At 46.7% G+C, this 24266-nt stretch overlaps 1 protein-coding gene across 1 annotated transcript in view; it reads right to left on the bottom strand.

The window, feature by feature from the left end:
- Window positions 1–23353, bottom strand: part of COL11A1 (collagen type XI alpha 1 chain) — a 352651-nt gene extending 329298 nt beyond the window's left edge. Inside the window, exon 1 of the mRNA XM_061633852.1 lies at window positions 22820–23353. Within this exon, the coding sequence (XP_061489836.1) occupies window positions 22820–22940 (121 nt within the window). The 5' untranslated portion in view covers window positions 22941–23353. The remainder of the gene's footprint in view (window positions 1–22819) is intronic.
- Window positions 23354–24266: the final 913 nt, after the last annotated feature.

Raw genomic sequence — 24266 nt, forward strand, 5'->3', positions numbered from 1 at the left:
TAATACGTGTAAACGAGTCAAGCCCCATGCTGTACAAAATTTCTGCAGCATACTTGTGTAATTATATTAATCTATACATATTTTTATACAGTTACATGCTCTCTTCTATGTATCTGCTTATGTATTGGTTACTTTGGAAAACCTGCATACAACATGCATATAATATTATACATATAACAATGTAACACATTGTTTGTATTTTTAGCAGAACCGGCAGAGGTAGCGCGGGGGGGGGACTTGCTACTTATAGAGATAAAGGAGTGAAACAGGAATTAGAAAAAATCTGTGCATATAAGCTTGGCACCCACATTCAGAGACAAGGCACTTGCCAAGATGAACTGGAAGGTAGAATGGAGAGATTCTTTACCTACCCTGGGACTGCAAATTCTCCTAAGGCCATTTCCACCCCTGAATCCCTTGCTAGGCTTATATCTAAGTGCTAAAGCTGGGGTGGGGAGAGGCAGGTAAGAACAGTGTATGAACATTTGCAGGAGGGAATCAACAGATGGGGAAAGGGCTGAGCACCTCTCCTGCCCATGATTCTGCTTTGCAGTTGCCTTTCCTTGGCCCAGCATTGGCCATACAAGGAATTCATGGGGTTCCCCATGCCTTTTTCATAATTCACATTACATTCGAATATGGTGGTGGACAGATACCTTGAGCTCAGTGATGATGATGATTCATATCTGCATGACTAAAAACATTGTTTCTTTAATACAAGTTTTTTATCTTTTTGAAAAATGATACCCCCAAAGTTGAAACAGTGGTGCCAAGTTAAATTCTTGGAATATCTTTTCTTTGTGATCATATCTGATCAGAAGAATAAGAATAATCCTTGGCAACTCAAGGATTGGTAAAGCAGTGCAAGAAGCACGATGTTTTCTCTGCTTGAAGGATGCCCGTATCACAATGAAATGAGAAATAGAGAATAAGAAAATGTAATTGACAGCTTTGTTGCTTCCCAAATTATTCTTGAAACCTTGCAGATAGTGCACTTGTACATGTTGCACTGCTACAGGTGATTACAGGAGCATTCAAACCACAGCACATGGCTACACAGTAATCAGGGAGCCACAGCACAACTAATAAACATAGGGGTTAATTAATTAAAGCAAAAGGGAAATGTTAGGTTGTGAATGAACAACTATAATTTCTTCTTCTGGCCACTGGCAATCAGGGAATGGAAACCAATGCAGCTGACTAGCTATAGGTATGGTCCAGTTTTCATCTCTTTGACTGAAAGGGCAAAGAGTTTCTAGCACTGCAAAAGAATAAGCTGTCTCTAATTGTTTTTGTTTTAGCAGTTACACTTATTGTTGATTTGACATGTTGCAAGCCACTTTGGATACAATTTTGTGGAAAAGCGACATACAAATAAACATTATGATGATGAACCAAAAAGAGGGTTATGATCAGGAGGAAGTAAACATGTGAACACAAGGGCTGCAGAAGCAGTCACTGGTAGGGGTTTTAAAGATACCTTGCAGTCTCAAACCAAGAACTCGAGCGGCAAAGCCCAGGTATGTTACTCAGGCACTTACACTTTGCTCACTGTGGTAGGTTACCAATGGAGGAAAATACTGGTGCAATCTTTCTTGCACCATGGAGATGGGTGGTGATGCAGCTACCAGACCAACTGGGAGCAGGTAGTGCAAGGAACCAATAGGACCCCAGCTGGACCAATAAAGCTGCTGAGTCAGCACCAGTTCCTCAATCAGAGGAATGCCCTACACGAAATAAGGCACTTGTAGGCTGCTGGTGTCTCCTGCAAAGTCATCTTGGCAGAAGGTTTGGGCTAGATCCAGGGGGCTAACCCCAATTTGGGGGCTGATCCCCCCCATTTTTCTTCCTGACCCAAAACCCTAACCAATTTGGGTGGCAGTTGCAAAAGAAAAAGACCCACAGAGCTGGGTGATAAACCCCATCCTCAACCAGCCTGCATGGATCATCTGAGGAGGGTGTGTGTGTGTGTACCTTGAGAGAGAGATGCATCAGCAAACCATCACAGCACTCACATCACAGAGTTTTCCTAACATCTCACATCACTATACCACAATGCTTTTCCAAGGGTGCCAGCTTGCACATTGAGCTGCAAGTCACCAAAAGCTCAGTTTGTAATCAAGGAATGCAGAAATTAGTTCTGTGTGTATGTGCATGAATTGGTTTTTACATGGCACCTGCAATGTCCTAGGACCTAGGTGCAAAGCATAACACAGCACTTTAAAGGAATTGGATAGTTGTTCTAAGTTGATATAGCAGCTTAAACCCTCACGGTTGAATTCAACATAGCTCTAAGGCAATAGTTGCGCCAGAGCAAGGATTTTTCCTTGCACATCAGAATGATCCCCTTTCTCCCCCCTTGTACCCCCTAAATCTGTTCTGGGGATTCCCCCAACCATCCAGAGCAGATTTGGAGATGGCATGGGGCATGCACAAGGTGGGCAAACTAAGGCTAGTCCTTCGCCGTTGGGGCGCCGCGGCCTGGGTTGCCTTGCCTCTGCTGCCGCTGGGTTGTGGACCGGGCTGTTGTGCTGCGTTCGGGCGGTCTAGGTGCTGCCGTCGTTGCCGCTTGCTGCTGCTGCGGGGCGTCTTCGCCACTGTCGTCGCTGCTCCTTCTTCGGTCCTCTGGCTTTTGGTCGCTGTGGCGCTGCTGCTCTTGGGCCGCTGTCGTCGTGGGTGCCATTGTTGCCGCTTGGGGTCTGCCCTGTTGCTGCTCGTTCTGCTCTCCGCCTTGCTGCGTTGTCGGCCGTTGCTGCTGCTGGCTGGTTGTGTGGACGTTGCTTCTGCCATTGTTGTCTTCGCCATTCTGTTTTCGTCATCATCGTCATCGGAGGCAGATTAGGGTCATCGTCTGTCTTTGGGGGTGTGAATGCTGCATTTGCTGCTCTGGGATGCTGTTGTGACTCTGTCTCTTTTGTTTCATTTGGCCATCATTGTTGCTGTTGCTGCGGCTTCTTTAAGTGCGGCTTGTTGCCAATATAGTTTAGCCTCTGAGATTGTAACATCTTGTCTCATTGTTGCCACCTGGAGGCAACTAATATGGTTGCATGAGTATTATGTGTGAATGATTGAGTTGGTGATGTATGTGAGTTTTATTTTTTTTATTTGGAAGTTTTGTAGTTATTTTAATATTGTTTGGTTGTATTATATGTATGTTTATTGTAGTGTGTGATTGATTAAGTGCGTGTGTGTGTGTGTGTGAATTTAGTGTGTATTGGTGTGAATGTGCATTGTGTGGGTGTCTGTGACTTGGTGTGTGTGTATATGTGAGTTTTATTTGTTTTAATATGTGCCTGGGAGAGAGTACTATACATCGACCGGGGAGACTTTTGGGGGCCCCAATTAGTGTAGTGACGGGAAATGGGAGGTACGGCGTTGTGAGGAGAACGTGCCAGGTAAGGGGAACTCGTTTCAGACAAGTAGTGTCTGTGACTTGTTCCGGTTCTCCTCACATCCCCAGGACTGCTGGTTGTTCTATCAGTCAGCCTTCGGATCTCCATGTGCTGTTGTTAAATGCCAGGTCGGTTCACCATAAGATCTCCCTTGTTCATGATTTAATTGTGGAGGAGCCTGCCGACCTGGCATGTATAACTGAGACCTGGGTGGGCGATCAGGGAGGCGTTGCTCTTTCCCAGCTCTGCCCACCTGGGTATACGGTTCAGCATCATGGTAGAACCGAAGGACGGGGAGGTGGGGTTGCTGTGGTCTATAGGAGTTCTTTCTCACTCACCAAGCACCCTGTCCAGGTGACGACTGGTTTGGAGTGTCTCCACCTTGTGCTGGGCCAGAGAGACAGACTGGGAATTTTGTTGGTGTACCGCCTGCCCTGCTGCCCAACAAATTCCCTAACTGAGCTGACAGAGGTAGTCTCGGAGGTATTGTTGCGGTCCCCTAGACTATTGGTACTGGGGGACTTCAACGTCCATGCCGAGACTGCTTTATCTGGGGCGGCTCAGGACTTCATGGCCTCCATGACAACCATGGTGCTGTCTCAGGTTGTTACCGGCCCAACGCATGTGTCGGGACATACTCTTGATTTGATCTTCGCCACTGGGCATGGAGATGGTGATCTGGTGGTCGGGGATTTTTCATCTACCCCATTGTCATGGACAGATCACCGCTTGCTGAAGTTTAGGCTCACAGCGACCCTTTCCCTCTGCAAGGGTGGGGGACCTATTAAATTGGTCCGCCCCTGGAGACTAATGGATCCTGAGGGTTTCCCAAAGGGCTCTGGGGGATTTTCTGACTGAGAAGACTGGCGCTCCTGTCGAAGCCCTGGTTGGATTGTGGAATACGGAGATGACCCGGGCAGTTGACACGATCGCTCCCATGCGCCCCCTCCTATGTAGAGCTCATATAGCTCCATGGTATACCGTGGAGCTGAGAGTGATGAAGCAAGAGAGGAGGAGGCTTGAGTGCAGATGGAGGCGAACTCCTGACGAATGCAATTATGCCTTGGTAAGTGCCTGCTCTAAGCGATATACAGCAGCGGTGAGGGCAGCAAAAAAGAGATATTTTGCTGCCAGTATTAAGGCATCACTCTCCCGCCCAGCGGAGCTCTTTAAAATTGTACGAGGGCTTTTACATTCTGGCCCTCGGGATATTATGGATTCATCTGTAGCCCGCAGTGATGAGTTCATGAGGCACTTCCAGGATAAGATCGCATGCATTCGCCGGGACTTAGACTCCAATGTTATGGCAGTGAGATCTAATGAAGCATCCAGAACATGGTCTTGTCCTTATTTATTGGATGTGTTTCAGTCTGTACAGCTTGAGGATCCTTGGACTGGTGCGGGTGACCACATCTGTTCTGGACCCTTGCCCCTCTTGGCTGGTGAAAGCTGGCAGGACCGGAACCGCTGGCTGGGCCAAGGAGATAATAAACGCCTCTTTGAGAGAGGGAGTGGTCCCTGACTGCCTAAAAGAGGCAGTAGTGAGACCGCTCTTGAAGAAACCCTCCTTGGACCCAGATAACCTGAACAACTATAGACCTGTGGCGAATGTTCCGTTCCTGGGCAAGGTACTGGAACGGGTGGTTGCCGGCCAGCTCCAGGGGCTCTTGGATGACACTGATTATCTTGATCCATTTCAATCCAGTTTTAGGCCTGGTTTTGGCACCGAAACAGCCTTTGTCGCCCTGTATGATGACCTCTGTCGGGAGAGGGACAGGGGGAGTGTGACCCTATTGATTCTCCTTGATCTCTCAGCTGCTTTTGATACCATCGACCATGGTATCCTTCTGGTAAGACTCACGGAGTTGGGAGTTGGGGGTACTGCTTGGCAGTGGCTCCGCTCCTACTTGGTGGTTCGTCACCAGAAGGTAGTGCTTGGGGAACATTGCTCGATACCCTGGACTCTCCATTGTGGAGTCCCGCAGGGATTGGTACTGTCCCCCATGCTTTTTAACATCTACATGAAGCCGCTGGGTGCGGTCATCAGGAGTTTTGGGGTGCGTTGTCATCAGTACGCTGATGACACGCAGCTCTATTTCTCCTTTTCATCCTCTTCAGGTGAGGCTGTTAACGTGCTAAACCGTTGCCTGGCCGCGATAATGGACTGGATGGGAGCTAACAGACTGAAGCTCAATCCAGACAAGACCGAGACGCTGTTGGTGAGTGCCTTCTCTGCTCAGATGGTGGATGTTCATCCTGTTCTTGATGGGGTTACACTCCCCTTGAAGGAACAGGTTCGTAGCTTGGGAGTTCTTTTCGATCCTTCCTTGTCTCTTGAGGCCCAGGTGGCCTCGGTGGCATGAAATGCTTTTTACCATCTTCGATTGGTAGCCCAGCTACGTCCCTATCTGGACAGTGATGACCTCGCCTCAGTTGTTCATGCTCTGGTAACTTCTAGATTGGACTACTGCAATGCGCTCTACGTTGGGCTGCCCTTGAAGACTGTTTAGAAACTACAGCTAGTCCAGAATGCAGCAGCCAGATTGTTGACGCGGACCAGAAGGTCCGCTCATATAACACCTGTTCTGGCCCGTCTGCACTGGCTTCCTATTTGTTTCCGGGCTAGATTCAAAGTGCTGGTTTTGACCTATAAAGCCCTACATGGCATGGGACCGCAATACCTGGTGGAACGCCTCTCCCAATATGAACCTACCCGTACACTGCACTCAACATCTAAAGCCCTCCTCCAAGTACCATCCCATCGAGAAGCTCGGAGGGTGGTGACTAGAGCTAGGGCCTTTTCAGTGGTGGCCCCCGAACTGTGGAACAGTCTTCCCGATGAGGTGCGTCTGGCGCCGACGCTACTATCTTTTCGGCGCCAGGTGAAAACCTTTTTATACTCCCAGGCATTTTAAAGTGTATTTTAACAGCATTTTTGTATTTTGGACGTTGTTTGGTTCTTTTGTTGTTTGTTTGTTTTGTTTCTTGATTTATTGTATTTATTGTATTTATATATTGTGCTGGTTTTTATCTTTTTGTACACCGCCCAGAGAGCCTCCGGGCTTAGGGCGGTATATAAATTAAATTAAATAAAATAAATAAAAATAGTGCAAAAAGTTAGTTGAACACTGCCCTCAAGCTACTGGTTATCACATGAATGGCTTTCAGTACTTGAACTGAGCCAGCATGTGACCCATCAAGGAAAACACAACCCATCACTACGTGTTTTGTAGGTAGGGTTGCCAGGTCAGAAGCGTCCCAAACCCTGAGATTTTGGGAGCAGGCCCTAGTGATGTCATAGGGGTTGCCTGAGTGATGTCATGGGGCAGGCCTGAGTGATGTCATTAAGCATGATACACTAAGGATCAACCACAATTGCTTCGCATATGCAATTCAAGCAAAAACATTTATCTGATTGGAAATTAAGATAGAAATCTTATCTAAAAGATGGAGCCTGGGTAGGGAACATTTAATTTAGCTTACTTGCTTCTGGCAAAAAGGGTTTAAGTGCCCTCAGGCCCAGCCAGTCACCAGAAGGCCATTGTAGGAAGAAAGGAACCTAGTGTTGTGGAGAAGTTAGATGGGAGCACTCAGGAGTAAAGATGGATTCCCCTGAAGGGCTGCAATTCTAAACACACCTACTAAGTGACTAAGCCCCTACTCAATAGGATGTACTTCTCAGGAGATATGGTTTGGATTGTGTTATTGGTAATGCTTGACTAGGGATCCTCTGCAAACATATCAATATCCAAACAGGGTTGTCAACCCCCTGCCTGGTATGCCCTGCCCCTACCTTTTAACATGGCTGCTCCAAATTTCTATACAGATTTGACCCTTCCATTCAGAAAGAGGTCTGAGAAATGAGTAAGAGCAAGAAGATTCTCTACTCTTTTCTGTCTACCCTGTGGGCTGCTATAAACTCACTTTGACACCCAACCCAATTCCAGTGAATAATAACTGACAGATAGAAAGCACACATGGATTGGTTTACATTCACAGGCAGCAGCTTGGCAACAAAAATAATTGCAGCCACACTTCCCAGTATGTGAATTCTCTTTTACCACTAGTGGGTAAGAAACAAACAAGGTGCATCATCAGTGAGTTTAAGAGGGTTGAGCAGAACACATGGAACCACTGCTGTTGCTTCTATGGATGAAAGGAAGTGAGGATAAAGGTAAATGAAATGCAAATGGGGGGGAGAGAGAAGACAGTGATGCTTTCCTAAATGCGATACCATGCCAACCACAACAAGATTCCTATGAGTAGGGCACAAAACTATGCATCCCACAACCAGTCAGGATTCCTAACTAAAATCCAAAACTAAAAAATCCTGACAGCCAGTTAGCCACTGTCACAGAAATCCCCACTTAGTGCAGAATGCTGTGGCATGATTGCTGACATGAGTGAGACCCTATCAGCACATAATACATCTACTCTGAAATCTGCACTGGTTGCCGATTTACTACCAAGCCAAATTCAAGGTGTGCTTTCCATGTTACGGGTGCAACATAATATTCATTCAGCTGTTGTAAAAAATTAATCCTTTAGTGTGGCAGCACGTATGCTTGGGAACTCCCTGCCTACTGACATTAGCAGGTGCCTTCATTGTACTCTTTTTGGCACTTGAACATAACATAAGAACATAAGAAGAGCCTGCTGGATCAGGCCAGTGGCCCATCTAGTCCAGCATCCTGTCCTCACAGTGGCCAACCAGGTGCCTGGGGGAAGCCCGCAAGCAGGATCTGAGTGCAAGAACACTCTCCCCTCCTAAGGCCTCTGGCAACTGGTTTTCAGAAGCATGCTGCCTCTGACTAGGGTGCCAGAAACATTTTTGTTTAGGCAAGCCTACCCAGACATGTAGAAGCTATTATGTTTTTATCTATTTTTAACTCATTGTTGGTTTTATTATGTTGAATATTTTAAATACCTGTCTTTAATTGTTTTTGCCATTTCTGTAAACTACTTTGAATTTTTTTATAATAAATCAGTATATAAATGTTGTAATTAAATACATAAATAAATTTTGGAGTAACTGTGGCCCGTGGGTCTCTTTTCCTCTTTTAGGAACAAAGGAATCTGCGTTATACAGACACAGGCCATTTGGTACCATGTAACTCAGTACCAATGACATGGACTAGCATTGGATCTCTGGGATTCCAGGCAATAGTCTTTTCCAGAGATTGAATTTTGGATCTTCGCATGCAAAACATGTGCCCTACCACTGAACTACAGCCCTTCCCGATTAAAAATTAACTTTTAAAATTGTTCTTTTCAATTCACTAATGAACACACAGCATATCTAGGGCAGATCCATACAATGAATTTAATGCACATTCAACATACATTTGGAGTACATGAATCCCACCACAGAATCATGGGAACTGTAGTTTGTTAATGGTGGTAGGCAGGGCTGGTTCTAAAGAGTGGCCAGGTGGGGCACTGGCCCGATGGCCCCTGGAGCTACAGGGGCCCCCTCAACCGCCCCTCCATTCCCCTTCCATTATCCGTGCCCCCCATGCCCCCCCACCTACCTGTCTGCTCTCTTTTAGCATTGCCCTTAACGAAGATGGCTGCCGCGGTTTCCCTAAGGTACTGAAGCCCCTGCTGCCATCTTAGTTGATGGCAGAGATGCGCATGCATAGCATGCACGCGTGCCATCAACAAAGATGGCGGTGGAGGCATCATCCCCTTAGGGAAACCGCAACCGCCATCTTCGTTAAGGGCAATGGTAAAAGACAGGAGACACGTAGGCGGGGGCATAGGGGGCCATGTGCGTGTGTGCACACACACACACAAACACACATGCCGGGGCCCAGGGCAAGCTGATTCCGAAGGGCCCCAGCATGCCTGGAGCCGGCCCTGGAGGTGGGAACTATAACTGAGAGGGGGAAACTACAATTCCAGGATTCTTTGGGGTTCATGTGCTTTAAATGCGAGTTCGATGTGCTTTAAATGTGTTATGTAGATCTGCATTACTTCATACACTTTGCCTGCATATACATTGTTTCAATTATTTTTTTAAAAATGGAAATCAGCTACTTGGTAACCATGGGCTACTCACCATCTCTCAGCCTAATCTGTCCCTCAGGGTGAAAACAACAGAGGAGGATCATGACCACCCCAAGGAAGAAGTGCATACTTAAAATGTAGAAAAAATAATAATGTGTAAGCATAGTGTGAAATCAGCTACTTAACGAGACATAGTATGAAGAAATATTTATATAAGCATGTCTGTCAAAGATGTTTATTATTTACACAACCTGTAAAGATATTTATAGTGCAATCTTATGCATGTTTACTCAGAAGCAAGTCTCAATGTATTCAGTAGGGCTTACTCAAACAGGGAAGCGTGCACAGAACTGCAACTTCAACTGATAAGAAACTTCATTCACCCAACCCAAAATTCAGAATCTTGCCACTTTATGCTGCTTTGCAACTGTTTATACTTGTTTTTATGGTTATTGGATTTTAAAGTGATTTATTTCTTATTATGAGCTGCCTTGGTTTCCAGACTGCAACTGTACCTTCACAGGGTTGTTGGAAACACTCCATATATACACACACACTGAAGATACATACACCCCATATAATAGTTTATTATCAAAACCAGTTGGTCACTGCAGAACATATTTTTTTGAAAAATCAGTATTAGTTTCCTACATAATAAAAACAGTGATACCTCAGTAACCTCTGTCTTTAAACCTTGCTTTAAACCTTTAAACCTTGCTTTAAAATAGGATTGGAGAGAGAGAGAAAGATTTACAACACAAACACAATTCTTTGCTATGTTCATTCAGAAGTCCCATCAATTTACAGCACAATCCTAACCATGTCTATTCAAAAGTAAGTCCTATTGAATTCAATGGGGTTTACTCTGGGTATGTGAGATTACTCCCAGAAAAGCAAGTACTGGATTAAAGCTTCATATTTGGGAAGGTTTTCAAAACAGTCTTCAACAACCCAGGAAAATTTAAACTTGTTTGACTCCTGAACACCAGAGAGAAAAAGACTGTAAGCTACATACTTACTCAATTTATGAGATTTTCAGAAAAGCAGGAAAAAACAAGTTTTCTGACTTGCAAAGCGCTCTAGATACTGCCTTGTCAATCACAACCCGGACTTCACTTATTGGCTACAAACCTGAAAGGGCGGAATTAGAGCAGCCAGCTACAAGTTCATTTAACTGAAGTTGAGGGTGTGTGTGTGACATTTTGGTCTATATCTCGGAACGAGACCACCTAGAAACTTAATTTTTTAAAAAATGAAAGCTGAGAGTCTGACGATTAAGGTGACTCACCCAGAGACCTGGAGAGCACCCCAAAAATCCATTCCATTGGAATTTCATCATCCACATTTTTTCCTTTTGACATCCTGGGGTTCCCCCCTCCTTTTCTCAACTCTGCCTCCTTGGATGCCATCCACTCCTGCCAACCCTATTTGTAACCCTCTTGGTTTTACATCTGCCCTGGTATTGCAAATCTGGAGTGAGGTGAGTGAGCAGGCAAGTTGCCCTGTGGCTAGAAAAGGAAAGGAAAACAGGACCTTACTCCAGTCATCATTCAGAGGAAAAAGTGCTGCTGGGAAGTTTACCTCATCTATTCCTGGGGGGGGGGGAAGCATAACTACAAACTGCTTTCAGAATCACTGCCATAAGGCAAGAGCTATTTCCAGGGCCGGCCCCAAAGAGCAGCCAGGTCGGGCCCTGGCTGAGGGCCCCTGGAGCCACAGAGGCCCCGAGGGGCTTCTCAATAGGGTGAGGGAGGAGTAGCACTCCTTTTCTGCAATCCGCAGCAGAGTGTCTGCCGCGAATCACAGGGGGAGAGCTTCTTCCACCCACCCGTTCACTGGCTCCACCTACCCATCTCTCCTGTCTTTTGCAGCTGTGCATGCAAGACTGCTATTAACCAAGATGACGGCCAAAGTTTCCCTGAGAGCTGAACCCTCCACCACCATCATGGCTGATGGCAGCAATGCGCGCGTAGCAGCCCGCGCAGCCACAAAAGACAGGAGAGACGGAATCAGCAAATGGGCAGGTGGAAGAAGCTCCCTCCCTGCGAGAGACAGGTGTGCATGTGCGCGTGCATGCGGGTCTGTGTGCGTGTGTGCCTGGGGCCCAGGACAAGCTGGCTATTTCAGATGCACTCATGGAATGCCTAGGAAAAAGATCAACTGCTGTGGGAGGGGGAGTTTCCCCCTTTTAAAAAAATCAAAATATTTTCATAAACCACTCAGATCCTTTGGGATGGAGAGGGGTCCAAATTGAATGCATACATATGTAGCTGGTGATCTGTGTGTTCAACTCGGCCAATCACAACCTGCATAGGCCTGTCCAAAACCGTTTTCTCTGGAGCAGTCCTATTGGCTTGCATGACTCTACAACCTCAATGAAGTCACACAGATTTAAACCTATCACACACAGGATGCTTCAGACACATGTTGTGTCAATCCCAAAGGCAGCTCATACACTCTAGTCACTAGAGTTAATAGGACTGCTGCAGAGGGAAATGGTTTGCGGAGGGAGGGGTATAGTAAATATTACAGCTAGGCATTCAGCAGCAGCAAGCAATCACAGCTCTGCTAAGAGGAATAATATAATGCCAACTTCCATTCTGAAAAACTTGATCTCCCTTTCTTTTGAAGACTTACACACATTTTTCTACTGGCAAAACATGCAAGCAAATCAAGTTTCCAGTTTTGAGTTGCAAGATTTTGAATAAAAATGAAATGGAAAGCAAGAGCCACGTTGCTGTTTATTCCTGTGTGTCTGCAAGTTTTGCAAAAGGCAGGCAATGCATTGTTGTTTGGCAAGGAAGGGGCGCAGCTCAGTGATCCCTGGTTCAATCCCCAGCATCTCAAGGTACCACTAGGAGACACCCCCATTGGAATCCTGCAGAGCCACTCCCAGTCTATGTAGACAATACCGAGCTAGACAGACCCGTGGCCTGACTCAGTGTTAGGCAGCTTCCTATGTCCCTGTTGCCTTATTGTGCACTCTTGTCTTATTCCTTGGCGATATGTGCATTTTGGCCTCCACAATATGCGCTCAGGTATCAGAATATCAAAACACACGTTTAAAGGATACGTCACTTCTCCTGGCATCTGTTCTGGTTTCTACTGCCACTGGAAGCCACCACCGCACAGGTGGCCCACAGTGGAGGCTGATCCACCAAAGCAAATGGGGCTCTGGCCCACCACCCTCAGTCTGCCCTCAGCCAGCCCCCGCCTGCCCATCCTCTTACGTACGTTCAGTCCAGGGGGTGGCCCTGGCTATGAGCTTTCTGCTCCTTTAACCTTAGTGTTGCCTCTCATAGAACTCAGCAGGGAGCTGTGCGTGTTGGTTTGACAGGCATGCAGGCTTTAAAGACCCTTGTGATTCAAACTGTCGAGTCTGTTACTCATTTGAAAAGGCTTAGAAATCAGGTGTTTGCCAGAACAGATGTAGCAGCACAGCTATATCAGGGAGCTCAGAGGCAAATCTGGACAGCACAAGGACGAGAAATCAGGCACTAGGGAAGTGCAAAATTCAGGGCACATACATGTATACGGAAAACAGCAAAGACAGAGATATAGGGATAAATAAAGGAACAGTCAAGTTGGCAAGGGAGGCTGGTCCATTATGGCAAGCGGGATACTGCCACATCAACCTCAGTCTGCCCTCAGCCAGCCCCCACCTGCCTGCCTTCTGACTTAACAACCAGTCCAGGGAGTGGCAGCACTACCTGTCAGCTTCCTCAAGTCTCAGCACTGTCCCTTGTAGAAGGGACAACGATGGGGACAAAGCTACAGTTAGTCGGCTCTGCCTGCCACGGGGGTCTGGCTCCACCTACTGTTGGCCTCCCTGCCTTCCACCCTTCCACACAGGCACCAGCCACAATTGGTGGCCCAAGATATTTTGCTGCCTGAGGCAGAGCAGCAGACGGCAACCCTGTCCCCTCATCCCCTATCTCAGGGGGCAGAAAAGGAAAGCGTGGAAAATGCTTTAAGGCAGCCCCCACACTCCCGTTTCAGCAAATGGGAGCACAGAAGCTGTCCTGAAGCCTTTACAAGAACCTCTTTGAAGTAGCTTGCGCGTGGGAGCTGCTTCACAGGGCACTTTGCACAGGGTTTTAATCCCCACGCAACTGATGAGTGGAGATTTAATCTTTTTGCTTCCTTGGCTGTGCGATCTTGTTCCCTGCTGGGAACAGGATGGTACAGCCAATGCAGGATCAAACCCTGTCCTCCTGTCCATCAGCTGATGTCACTGATGACATCAATGGTGGGGGAAATGGCCTCGGGACCCCCTGAAGGGCCATGTTTGGACTGGAGAGCTGAGGCTCCCTACCCCTGTGCTAGATCAAGGGAAGAGGGCTAGGAGGGCTCTGGAGACTGGATTGTATTGAGGGAACAGTGCACAGTTAATCCACTGTGCCTGAAAACAATACAAAGAGGTGGGAACACTTCAGGGGCTTGCTCTAAGAACCCCTAATTTCAGATCTTAATAGCCAGCACTGAATAAGCTCACTTCTGTTTCCCATACTGAATGCATTATCATTTTGGCATACGTTGAGATCTAAAGCCTTGCACTTACAAGAGTTTTCTTTTCCTTTTTTCTTTTTAAACAACCCCTTAAGTGTGATTATGTGCTGAAAGAACTCCACAATTGTCGGCTCCTGCTCAAACATGAATAAGAAGGTCAACAATTCTCTATTAACATGTGCAGTTTGCAAACATTACGTTGCAAAACTCGATACTGTAATTATGATAAGTGGTAATGGGCCTTTATGCGCTAGTCCAGAATCACTAAATAGATGAGGTTTTCTTTTCTTTTTTGCCTTTGGGGGCTCTCTCCATTCCAAAAACCAAACCTTGATCGCTTTGCAAGAGCCTGCTTTCTTTCTCAGAAGCACAAGATATGTCTCCTGCGCTCCATTTACTTCATTTGCCCCTTATTATCCTCAAGCCCAACAGCAAATTAGCAAACGGTAAGAGGATTTCTTATGAAAGGAAGCAGAGAGAAGGGCAGCGAGAAAAAGAAATAAACATTTTAATCACACTGGCAGATGGAAAGCCTACTGTTTTGGACTGCACAAAACAGAAAAACACACCAACAAAAGTTTGAGGAGCATAACTGCTCCACTGTTTTAGATATCATTTCATGTTTAGCAATAATGTAATAGTTCTTTTGTTATGTGTTGCCTTTTCTCACCTTTTCTGGCAGGTAGGGCAATGTCTGGATCAGATCAAACCACCACAGGGCAGGAAAGCTACTGTGCTGAATGTGCAGTTTCCTTTACCATGGTTTGCAATAGGGTTCAGAAGAAACTGGAAGTGCCAGGGTGAAATCCAGCCTCCCGGGATATGCCGACTGCCCTCTCCCCACAGAAGTGCCCTCTTTATGGCATCAGAAGTAGCTAGAGACACCCTTTAAGGGGCTGGGAGTTGAAATACTGGCCCACCATCCCTCCATAGTCTTGCGATTAGTTGCTGATTAGGGGCTTCTATGCAGAATATCTCTCTTTAGTCAGTAATACGCATGGCATTTCAGATTTGATTGGGGGAGAAAAAGATTTCGGTGCTGGGAAAGCGAAAAATGAGCAAGGTCCACAGGCCTGCTCTTGATGATATTCAGAATTAAACTGTAGGGAATATCAAAAGTTGCCTTACATCATGTCAGACTATTTGTCCACCTAGGCCAATTAGCCTGCTTTTCAGCTTTGGGTTCTCAGATGCTGCTAGACCACCTGACCATTGGCTAAGGTGGCTGGGGATCATGGGAATTTTTGTCCAGCAACACCTGGAGAACAAAGGTTGAAGAACACTGATTTATCAGCAGCTGCTCTTTGGGATCTCAAGCAGAAAGAGGTCTTCCACATCATCTGCTACCTTTTAGATCTGGTGTGGGGCACCTTTGGCATGCCAGATGTTGCTGAACTACAACTCCCAACATCCCTAACCATTGACCATGCTTGCCGGGGCTGATGGGAATTGCAGTTAAGCAACATCTGGAGGCCAACAGTTCTCCACACCTGTTTTATATGGAGATACCAGAGACTGAACTTGAGATGTACTGCATGCCAAACACATGTCCTGTCATTGAATTGTAGTCCCCTCCCCAAAGCAGTGTATTTTAGTAACATCTGTTGTGGGAGTTTTTGACATATAAAGCTTACAAGAACTACAGCAATATTATCAACACAGACTATACTGGAACCCTCGTTTTTTAAGCAAACAGAATGTGTGCTTTGGCCATGGATACTTAGAACACAGACCCATTAATTGGTTCTCAGTAGCGCAGTCAGTGAGCAGGCCTGAGGAATAATATTTGCACGTGGTACCCAGTGCAAAGCCATCCCTTAATGGTACCTCTCCAGCAGTTAACATGTAAACCAAGACTTCTACTTTACAGGAAAACATCAACGGAAGATATATTTGGAAGGAAGGAAGAAGGCACTCTTTTTTTCACTTTAGCATTCATATTACAAAGAAAGACTATCACAATTAAGATGGTTTAAGATAAATGTATATATATATCACTTCTATGTTATAGAAGAGGTAGATTTCCTCCCCCTGCCCATACATTTTAAAATACAGAAATTAAGCCCAGAAATGCAAAACCTTCTCCCACAAACACACATAAAGACTGGCTTTGGGGGGAGGGGAAATTCACCTTCCTTTTCTTTCTGGGGTCTTTCTCAAGCCTTCTTGTAAAGGACAAGGAAAGGGCTGCACGACCTGCACAACATACCAGGCATATTTCTGTGTCAGTTGGCAAAGGGGGGGGGAGATCACTTTGGCCACCGGTCTATTGCAGAAATGCTTGATTTTAAGAACAAATTATTTGACAGGACTCTGCTTCCTTTTACTGCCCAGGATCAGGGCATTGAGGAAGATACGACTATTCAACCTGCTGATCCCTGGGGCTCAAAGCAATTTATTGGAAATTGGGACCATCTGGGCTTATTCCACATCTTCTCTCTTCATTCTGCGATTCATCCATCCGTTCTAATGTATTTAAAACACAAAGTTCTTGGAAGAGGCAGCATCTTAATAATAACAGCATTCCATTCCCCGCCCCAAGTATCAAGTATAAAAAGTGCCTTAACACAGCATGGTTGGATCCAGAAAAAGGGAAGGGTTGCGGCTCAGTGGCAGAGCACCGGTTTTTTATGCAGAAAGTCCCTGGTTCAATCCCTGGCATCCCCAGACAGGGTGGGGAGACCCTTGCCAGAAACCCTGGAGAGCTGCTGCCCATCAGTGTAGACAACGCTGAGCTAGATGGACCAACGGTCTGACTCAGTATAAGGCAGCTTTGTATGTTCCTGTGAATCTAGTCACCCTCAGTTCCCACTGAAATCAATGTGGAAAGTTAGTCAAGGCTTCCCGTTGATTTCAATGAGAACATCAGATGCCACCCTAATCCTACTTAGCTGGGAGTCAGCCCCATTGAATTCAATAGGACTTACTTCTGAGTAGTTATGTTTAGAATTGCAGCTTAAGTGTGACTGACTCGGTCTGGACCCAGCCCAATGTCACCAGGTTTTGTTTTTTTTTACTTGTACTGCTCCTATGCTTTTAGCGGCAGCTTGCTCCACAAAAATGTAGCAAGGTGAAGCTTCCTCCACTTATCTCCACTGAAAGGAAAGTTTCACCTGCTTAATTCTTGATTGAGTTTCTAATGTTAAATGCACAAAAGCCTGGCCAAAATATTGGCAATGGTACTTAACGCATTGGTACACTGGCCAAAGCTAGAGTGAAATAACAACACAAGCCACACTGAGATATGAGGAACTCTTCCTGTAGTCTGTAACCAATAGAACCAGTAGTGTAGTGGCAAATTCAGAACTGCGGGGTCCCTTCATGATAGTCACAGCAGCACACCTTCCCATCCTTTTTTTTTTTTTTGCTGCTAGGTTGAGAATGAGATCCTTGCTAATGCTTTCTCCCACAACAACAGAAGTCCCTAGGAGCCTATCAGCATGAAAAGGGAGAGTGTTAGCTACTGAATAGAGTCTTCTCAGTGGCGGACTCACCTCCTTTCACTTTGGCTCCAGCAGCAGAAAAGGACAAGGAGGCATGTTAGAAGACTCTTCTCAGTGGCTAACACACTCCCCTTTCATGCTGATTGGCTCATACAATGCTGGAGACACAGGGACCCTGCTGAGACCCTGCTCCTAAAATAGTAAAGGGTCTACGACCCCCGGAGACCCTGGACGACTACACCCCTGAGTAGAAGAAACTCATAGGGACACAGATTTAGATGAGTAGCCTGCCTGTTTAGCTCAAGGATATACAAATCCCAATTTTGCAGTCAGCAACTTTGAAAGGACTATAGGAAGATGGCTTCTGCTGAGTCAGACCCTTGGTCTATCTAGCTCAGTACTGTAAACACTGACTGGCAGCGGCTCTCCAGGGTTTCAGGCAGAAGTCTCTCTCAGCCCTACCTGGAGATGCCGGGGATTGAACTTGAAACCTTCTTCATGCAAAGCAGATGTTCTACCACTGAGCTACAGCCCTTCTCCTTCAGCACCAAAATGGCTTTGTGCTAACTGCATGCAATTCCAGAGGGGAATCTGGATTGTTTCTTACAGTATTTCATTATAAGCAGAATAGTACACCATTTATAATCAATTAAGAAACTGTTTCAGTTCCTCTCTGGAACAGAAATTCTATGCTCATTCTATTCCTGTTTCATACAGTTAGGGTCATGTTTCCATTCTGTGGTTTCTGTGAATAGCTACATATTTTTCAAAAAAAGGTTTAAAAATGGCCATTTAGAAATGTCCAGCCAAGAAAAGTAGACCCATTTTTTTCCTACTATTTTTCATTCAGCAGTTACACTAGCTTTAAAAGTAGCTTGGAAAGCACAACAAATCCCCTTGTTGATCTTTAAAGGTGCTTTCTTTTCATTAGACTTGCAAATAAATCCACAGAAGTTGCTAACCCATCATTTTTCCCTAGCCTGCTTACCCTTCACTCCTCTATGGATAGCCATTAATGTACCATGCCAGCAGTCCAAATAGAAAGGGGGAAGAACCAACTCTTACAAATGTTTCCCTGATTGGTCGCCTGCAGGAGGCTGTTACTCACACTAGGTGATCAGGCGACTGGCTATTTATAACCTCCCTTTAAATTCCATAGAGTAACTTCAGTGTTGATTGTTGCAAGCACTCAGGTGAAGCTAAGCAGATCTGGCCAGTGTCTGGATAAGAGACCCTATACATACCACATTGAATTTCATCATGAAATGGCAGGATATCAATGCAGTCAATTAAACAACATTCACATCATCATATCGTATTCAGAAAATCACATCAGAATGAATATAATCAGAATGAATCAATGAGCACACATTATTCCAACGATCATCTGTGTTTCCATTTGCCTGAAAACTGGCTTTTCAGAGGTTGGAGTATTCACTGAATATTTTGCTTTATTTCTCATTCACCATCTCACTGGGGCATTCATACAAGGGAACCTCACAAAACTGTATCATAAATTGCTCATCTTCTGTAGTTATTATCAATAAAGGTGCCTATACATCCAAGGACCCCCGCCAACAGATTCCATATTAAAAAGGTGAGAAGGCGAATCAAAAAAAGTCTTAGATATCCAAGTATACCTGAACTAAAAGAAAGCATTTTCTGCCAAGGGTTACTTAAATTGGAGGCAAGGATTGTGGACTAATTCCTGAGGCATCCTGGGCCATAAGAATCCTAAGAGACCAAATGGGATTCTCCACCAACAGCCCCATTATGAGCAACAATCATATTATCAAATCTTCAAGTGAATATCAGAATTCTGCAGAGGTTGTTCTGTGGTTGCAGTTCGATGCACACTTACTTGGGAGTAACCCCTATGAACTCAGTGGAACGTACATTCATATTAATTAGCATGCATAGCATTGGGTTATGGCTGCAGGAATGCCATCAAACCTATACATGTTTAAGAAGTAACTTTCAACACTTTTAATCTATTTATTATCTGTTAAATTTATAACCCACTCTTCTTCCTCCCCTCCCCTCCAAAAAATCTGCATGGGAGCACAGGCTTATTAGTAGTTAGTTACTAAATTCTAAGGAAACCTGTTCAAGATGGGATGAAAACCTGCTTGAAGTAAAATTGTAAGAAATACTAAAACATGATATTCATATTTGCACTTTGAAAAAGAAAACTTTTATACTAGAGGCTGAAATTCTAACTGTAATAATTGTATTTTACCATCAACGGTATTGTGTTGCATTCCCCCTCCCCCATTTTCTCCCTCTCTTGGGAGTGAAAGTCCTTGAACTTATTAATAACTCTGAGGACTTGTTAAACAACAAGAAGGGAGTAGAAAAAAGGATGTGACTACGAATCTATGATGGTTAGAAAGGCAAGATGAGATCCAATTCTCCCTGGAGTTTAGTTCCCACTAAAATGACCAAGAGTTCCAAACAATGTGCTCTAAACGTTTAGCCCAGTTCAGTGAACTACTTAAGGGTTTCTCTAGGCAAAGAAACAAAGAACGGAATGCCAGGGATTTCACAGAGTCCCACAAGAAGAAAGGTATTTGAAGGAGGCAGGAACTGGACAAAAGCCTGATTTTTAATAATCTTGTCAGTTTACCATGTGACATTAGATTTAAGCATACACTTGGAAGTCCCCTCTGGTTTAGGCAGGGCTTCCTTCCAGCTAAGTGTGCTTAAGAGGATCACAGCCTTAGAGAGATCGGCACCATGCAGCAAAACTCTTGCCAGGATATTTTTTTCAGTCATCTGAGCTGCATTTGGAGAAAGTGAGTTTGATCCCATCTGAAACAACCCGCAACCCTCGCTTTTCATTTCCTTAAGGAGTTCTGTAGAACAAAGCAGATAGCCAGAGGGCTGAAAGCAAAAGAAAGTTTAAGAAACCAGTAACCGGTCTTTCATCTTCACCATTCCTTCTTAAATGGCTTCGCTTTGCATGAATTAAGTCGTATGTATATTCCTGCACATGTCCTGGCCCCGGGGGTGGGGAGAAGGGAGTGTGGGAGTAATTCATGACGGCATGCAAGAGGTAAGCTGTAGCAGAGATTGACTTGTCCTCCCCTCGGCAAAGTTTCAAATCAAGCCAGCAGGGGGCAGAAAGACTGATGGATGTGACTGACAGTCAAGTCCAAGAGGTGATCAGGCACCCAGAGGCTGAAAGGGAACTCTCAAAGAGCACCTTTCTCTCTTCTACAGTGACTACCTTGGATTCGGATTGTGAGCTGGACCAACAGATACACAAACCCGAGACCCACTGAAAGAGAGAGCGAGAGACGAAAAGAAAGTCATCATAATGATTTCCTTCAGAAATAACTGAAGTTTTGTCTCCAGGGAAGGCCAGTGCTTAAGGATGCAAAAGCTGCAAGACCAACCAAAAACCAACAGCACACCATCACCCCAACAACCCGATCACTTCGACAGATTCCATTGGACGGGAGAAGTTAACAAAGAATGAGGTCACGATGTAGGACCCTGGAGAAAGGAAACACTGCACAGCCCAGCAACGTTATCAGCAGATCTCTGCAACAGGCAGAGGCGAGAGTCTCACAGGTTTCCAAGGAGCACCTCCCTTCAAGCTGCTCTTATCATGGTCTGTCATAGGACTGCTCAGCTGATGCAGCATTGAGATTGTGCCCTGAGCCACGCTCCCCTTTGCATCAACCCCCATATGTGGGTAAAGAAGGCACCCTTTCCCGCGATCACCCTCTTCCCGGATACTGGAGCCCCCCTCCTCCCAGCAGCCCCTCTCCTCCTTAGAGTTACGAACGTCCCTCCAGAGCCTGCAGACTCCCAGGGGTTGCACCCTGCTAACATGTACCCACAGACACCTAACGGACCACTCACTCAGCTCTGCTCCTTCCAGCCCAAGGATGCACCTAAGGAGAGGGGAGGGGAAAGGGAGGAGATTCCTTCTCGGCTCTGCACTGAGCTCCTGTTCACAGCCTTGCCACGTAAGCTGGAAAGAGTCCGTCGGGGCTCCCCTTCTCTCTTTTGGTCACAGGTCAGAGACGCAAAACAGGTAAGGCGATACCTTGGCCTGACTCACGGCTGTTGCTCTCAGGATGTGCAAGCCTTAGAGTTACACAGAAGATGTCATGGGTGCTTTACACGCACGCATGCACACAGAGAGATGAAGATCTCTGTGCCACTCAAAAGCTTCCACACTCGGTCAGCAGACAGATGCCAGTCCACTGAAATGTGTCTCCGTAGCCAAGAAGTGAGTGATCCACACTCCCATACTAGGAGTGTCCCAGTTCAGTTTGTCTCCGTTTGAGCTCAGTTCTTTCTACCTGCGGGACGTTTAAGCTCTAAGAGAGTTTGCTCCTGCGAAGATTTTTTTTTTCCGTTTGAGAAAGTAGCACGTCTTGGAAGTCTACAGCCAGTGTGTCCCATCTCCAACTTAAAGCGCTCACAAAACCCTCCTCTCCCACCCTGCGCCTTCCTTTCAGCCCCTCTTTAATTTCACTTTGGCCAAGATTTTGTGAACTAGATCAGCTGAACGACTTCGGCAAGTTCAAGAAGCGCTGCGGTGGTGGAGAAAATTTGCAGGAACCATTTTTTCCCTCCCCGACGGGTTTTTTTTAAAAAATTGCCACCCACACAAAGAAAAATAGCTTTGTCCCGAAAGCCCCTTGCCTTCTTTCTCAGTTGTAGCATCTTCCCACCACTCCTCTCTCCCGTCCACCTCCCCGGCGCTCCATGACATCCAGAGGCTTGCAGCCCGATCCTATGGACGTTCGCCGTTCGAGTGCAATGGGACTTGTTCCCAAGCAAGCAGGGAAGTTGTACCTTCTTTGACAGCGAGAATATGAAAAGAATCATCGCAACCCCCCTGTTCTTAAGAGGGATGCTCCCTCCAGCCAAAAGCGCGCCCCCAGCTTTCTCCCCGGGACTTCATCGATATGTCAAATCTTCCCTCTTAGGGAGCTCTTAGTTGGAGCGAAGGGTTAGCCCCAAGTTCCTCCCGCGCCGAGGAGCTCAACAGTCATGAAAAATGCCTTCAAGTCGCTCCGGACTCAAGTTATGGCAACCCTATGAAGAGGCTTTTCATGGTAAGCGGTATTCAGAGGGGGTTTACCATTGCCTTCCTCTGAGGCTGAGAGGCAGTGACTGGCCCAAGGTCACCCAGTGAGCTTCATGGCTGATTGGGGATTCGAACCCTGGTCCCCCAGGTCGTAGTCCAACACCTTAACCACTACACCACACTGGCTGAGAAGATAAACCCCTTGAGCATGTACAGAGTACTTTCCTCCCTCCCCCAATCACTCCCAGAACAAGTTTTCCGGGATGTGATTCGTGGGAGACGACTTGAGGCTATCTCTGACTAGAGACATCAAGGACTGCCCTGCCTCGTATCTTTCCCCCCTCCCCGTCCAAGGAGGCAAAGGAGTGTGGAGAGGGGGAGCTGGCAGTCTGGTCTCGGGGGTCCTTCTTTCTTACCTCCTCTGACCGCCGCCGCCTCCAGCAGGAGCGTCCAAGTGATGAGGAGCGCGGGGAAAGCGGGATCCCAGAACCACCGTTTCGTTTTCCACCTTGTGGACCATCTCCGCCTCGTCGCCATGGCACGGGGCGCCCCACCACCGAGTAGGCGAACGCGCGACCCACCCGCCCAGACCTCCGGGGCGCCTTCGCCCCCCTCCGCGCGGCTCTTGAGCTCGGCTCGCCCGCCGTCGCCTCCTTCCAACTTATATTCCAAGAGACGCCTCGTCTTCTTCTTTAGAGATCCATCGGATCAAGGTGCCCAAGGGAAAAGGTGCAGGGAGTGAGAGGAGGAGTGGGGCAGGGGCGGCTGGTTCTGGATCGTCGCTGCCGGTGGAGTGGCTGTTGCGGGTCTCCGCAGCCCGGCTCCAGGCCCTTCCGATCCGTTCTCCCCGGTCTCCTGCCTTCACACTGGAGGGAGATGAAGGGCTTCAGTCCAAACGCGAAGAGCGTAGCATCCCCCCTAAAGGTTGCATCCTGTGAAGAGGGCTGGCTGAGAGGCGCACGGGGAGAAGAGCAGCCAGCGAACGGCCAGCCTCCCTCCTCCCTCTCCCCCCCCTCCTCCCCTCCTCCTTTTCTTTCACCCCCTTCTCCTCCTCCTCTTCCTCCTCCCACCCCCAGGCGCCTAAACCGACAAGGAGGCTGCCGGTCAGAAGCCAATGGCACGCCTCCTTTCCCACCCGGAGCCACGCCCACAGCCCTCCCCTCCCCCTTGTCCGGGAAGACCCGAAGCAGAAGCAGCGACCCTCCGTTCCGAAGGAGGACTTTTAAAGTAACCTGGGAAAACGAGAGAGTGAGAGTTAACCATGGATAACACCCAAAGCACCGTGAGGATAAAAGGAATGGCAGAAGAGTGGGAGCCTGTGTAGGATGACATCCTCCTACCCCATCAAACAAATAAACATTGATACCCAGGCTGCACATAGCCAATGCTTTCCGAGGTTGAGCTCAGCTTTTGAAAATTATGCCACAAAAGATAGGAGAGCTAAAACTTTTTTTTTTTTAAGTGTATTCACCTGCCTGCATGAAGGGCACCTCTTTTAGCCACTGGTCGTCTTGAAGAAGGACAGAACCAGAATTGTAAATTATTCCTGCTTAGCCATGGCTCGGCTCTGACTCCCCATAGGTGACCAGGCAAGTGGCTAATTACAAGCCTGCTTGAATCTTGGCAAGAACCATGGTTCCATGGAAGAAGGTGGTCTAAAATCAGTGTTTTTGAGATTAGGCTCCTAGCCATATGGCATAAAGTGGTGGAGAGGCCGAAGAGCACAAGGATGGTAAAACACCTGGTGCAGACCGAGTAGAAATGGCAACAGAAAACTGCAGCCCTGTGTGAACATACAACTCGCACTAGATTCATTTGGACTAGGGTTCTGAGTAGAGGACTGACTGCATGTGGCTGGTTATC

The sequence above is a fragment of the Rhineura floridana genome, chromosome 6 (assembly GCF_030035675.1).
Source record: "Rhineura floridana isolate rRhiFlo1 chromosome 6, rRhiFlo1.hap2, whole genome shotgun sequence".
NCBI lineage: Eukaryota > Metazoa > Chordata > Lepidosauria > Squamata > Rhineuridae > Rhineura > Rhineura floridana.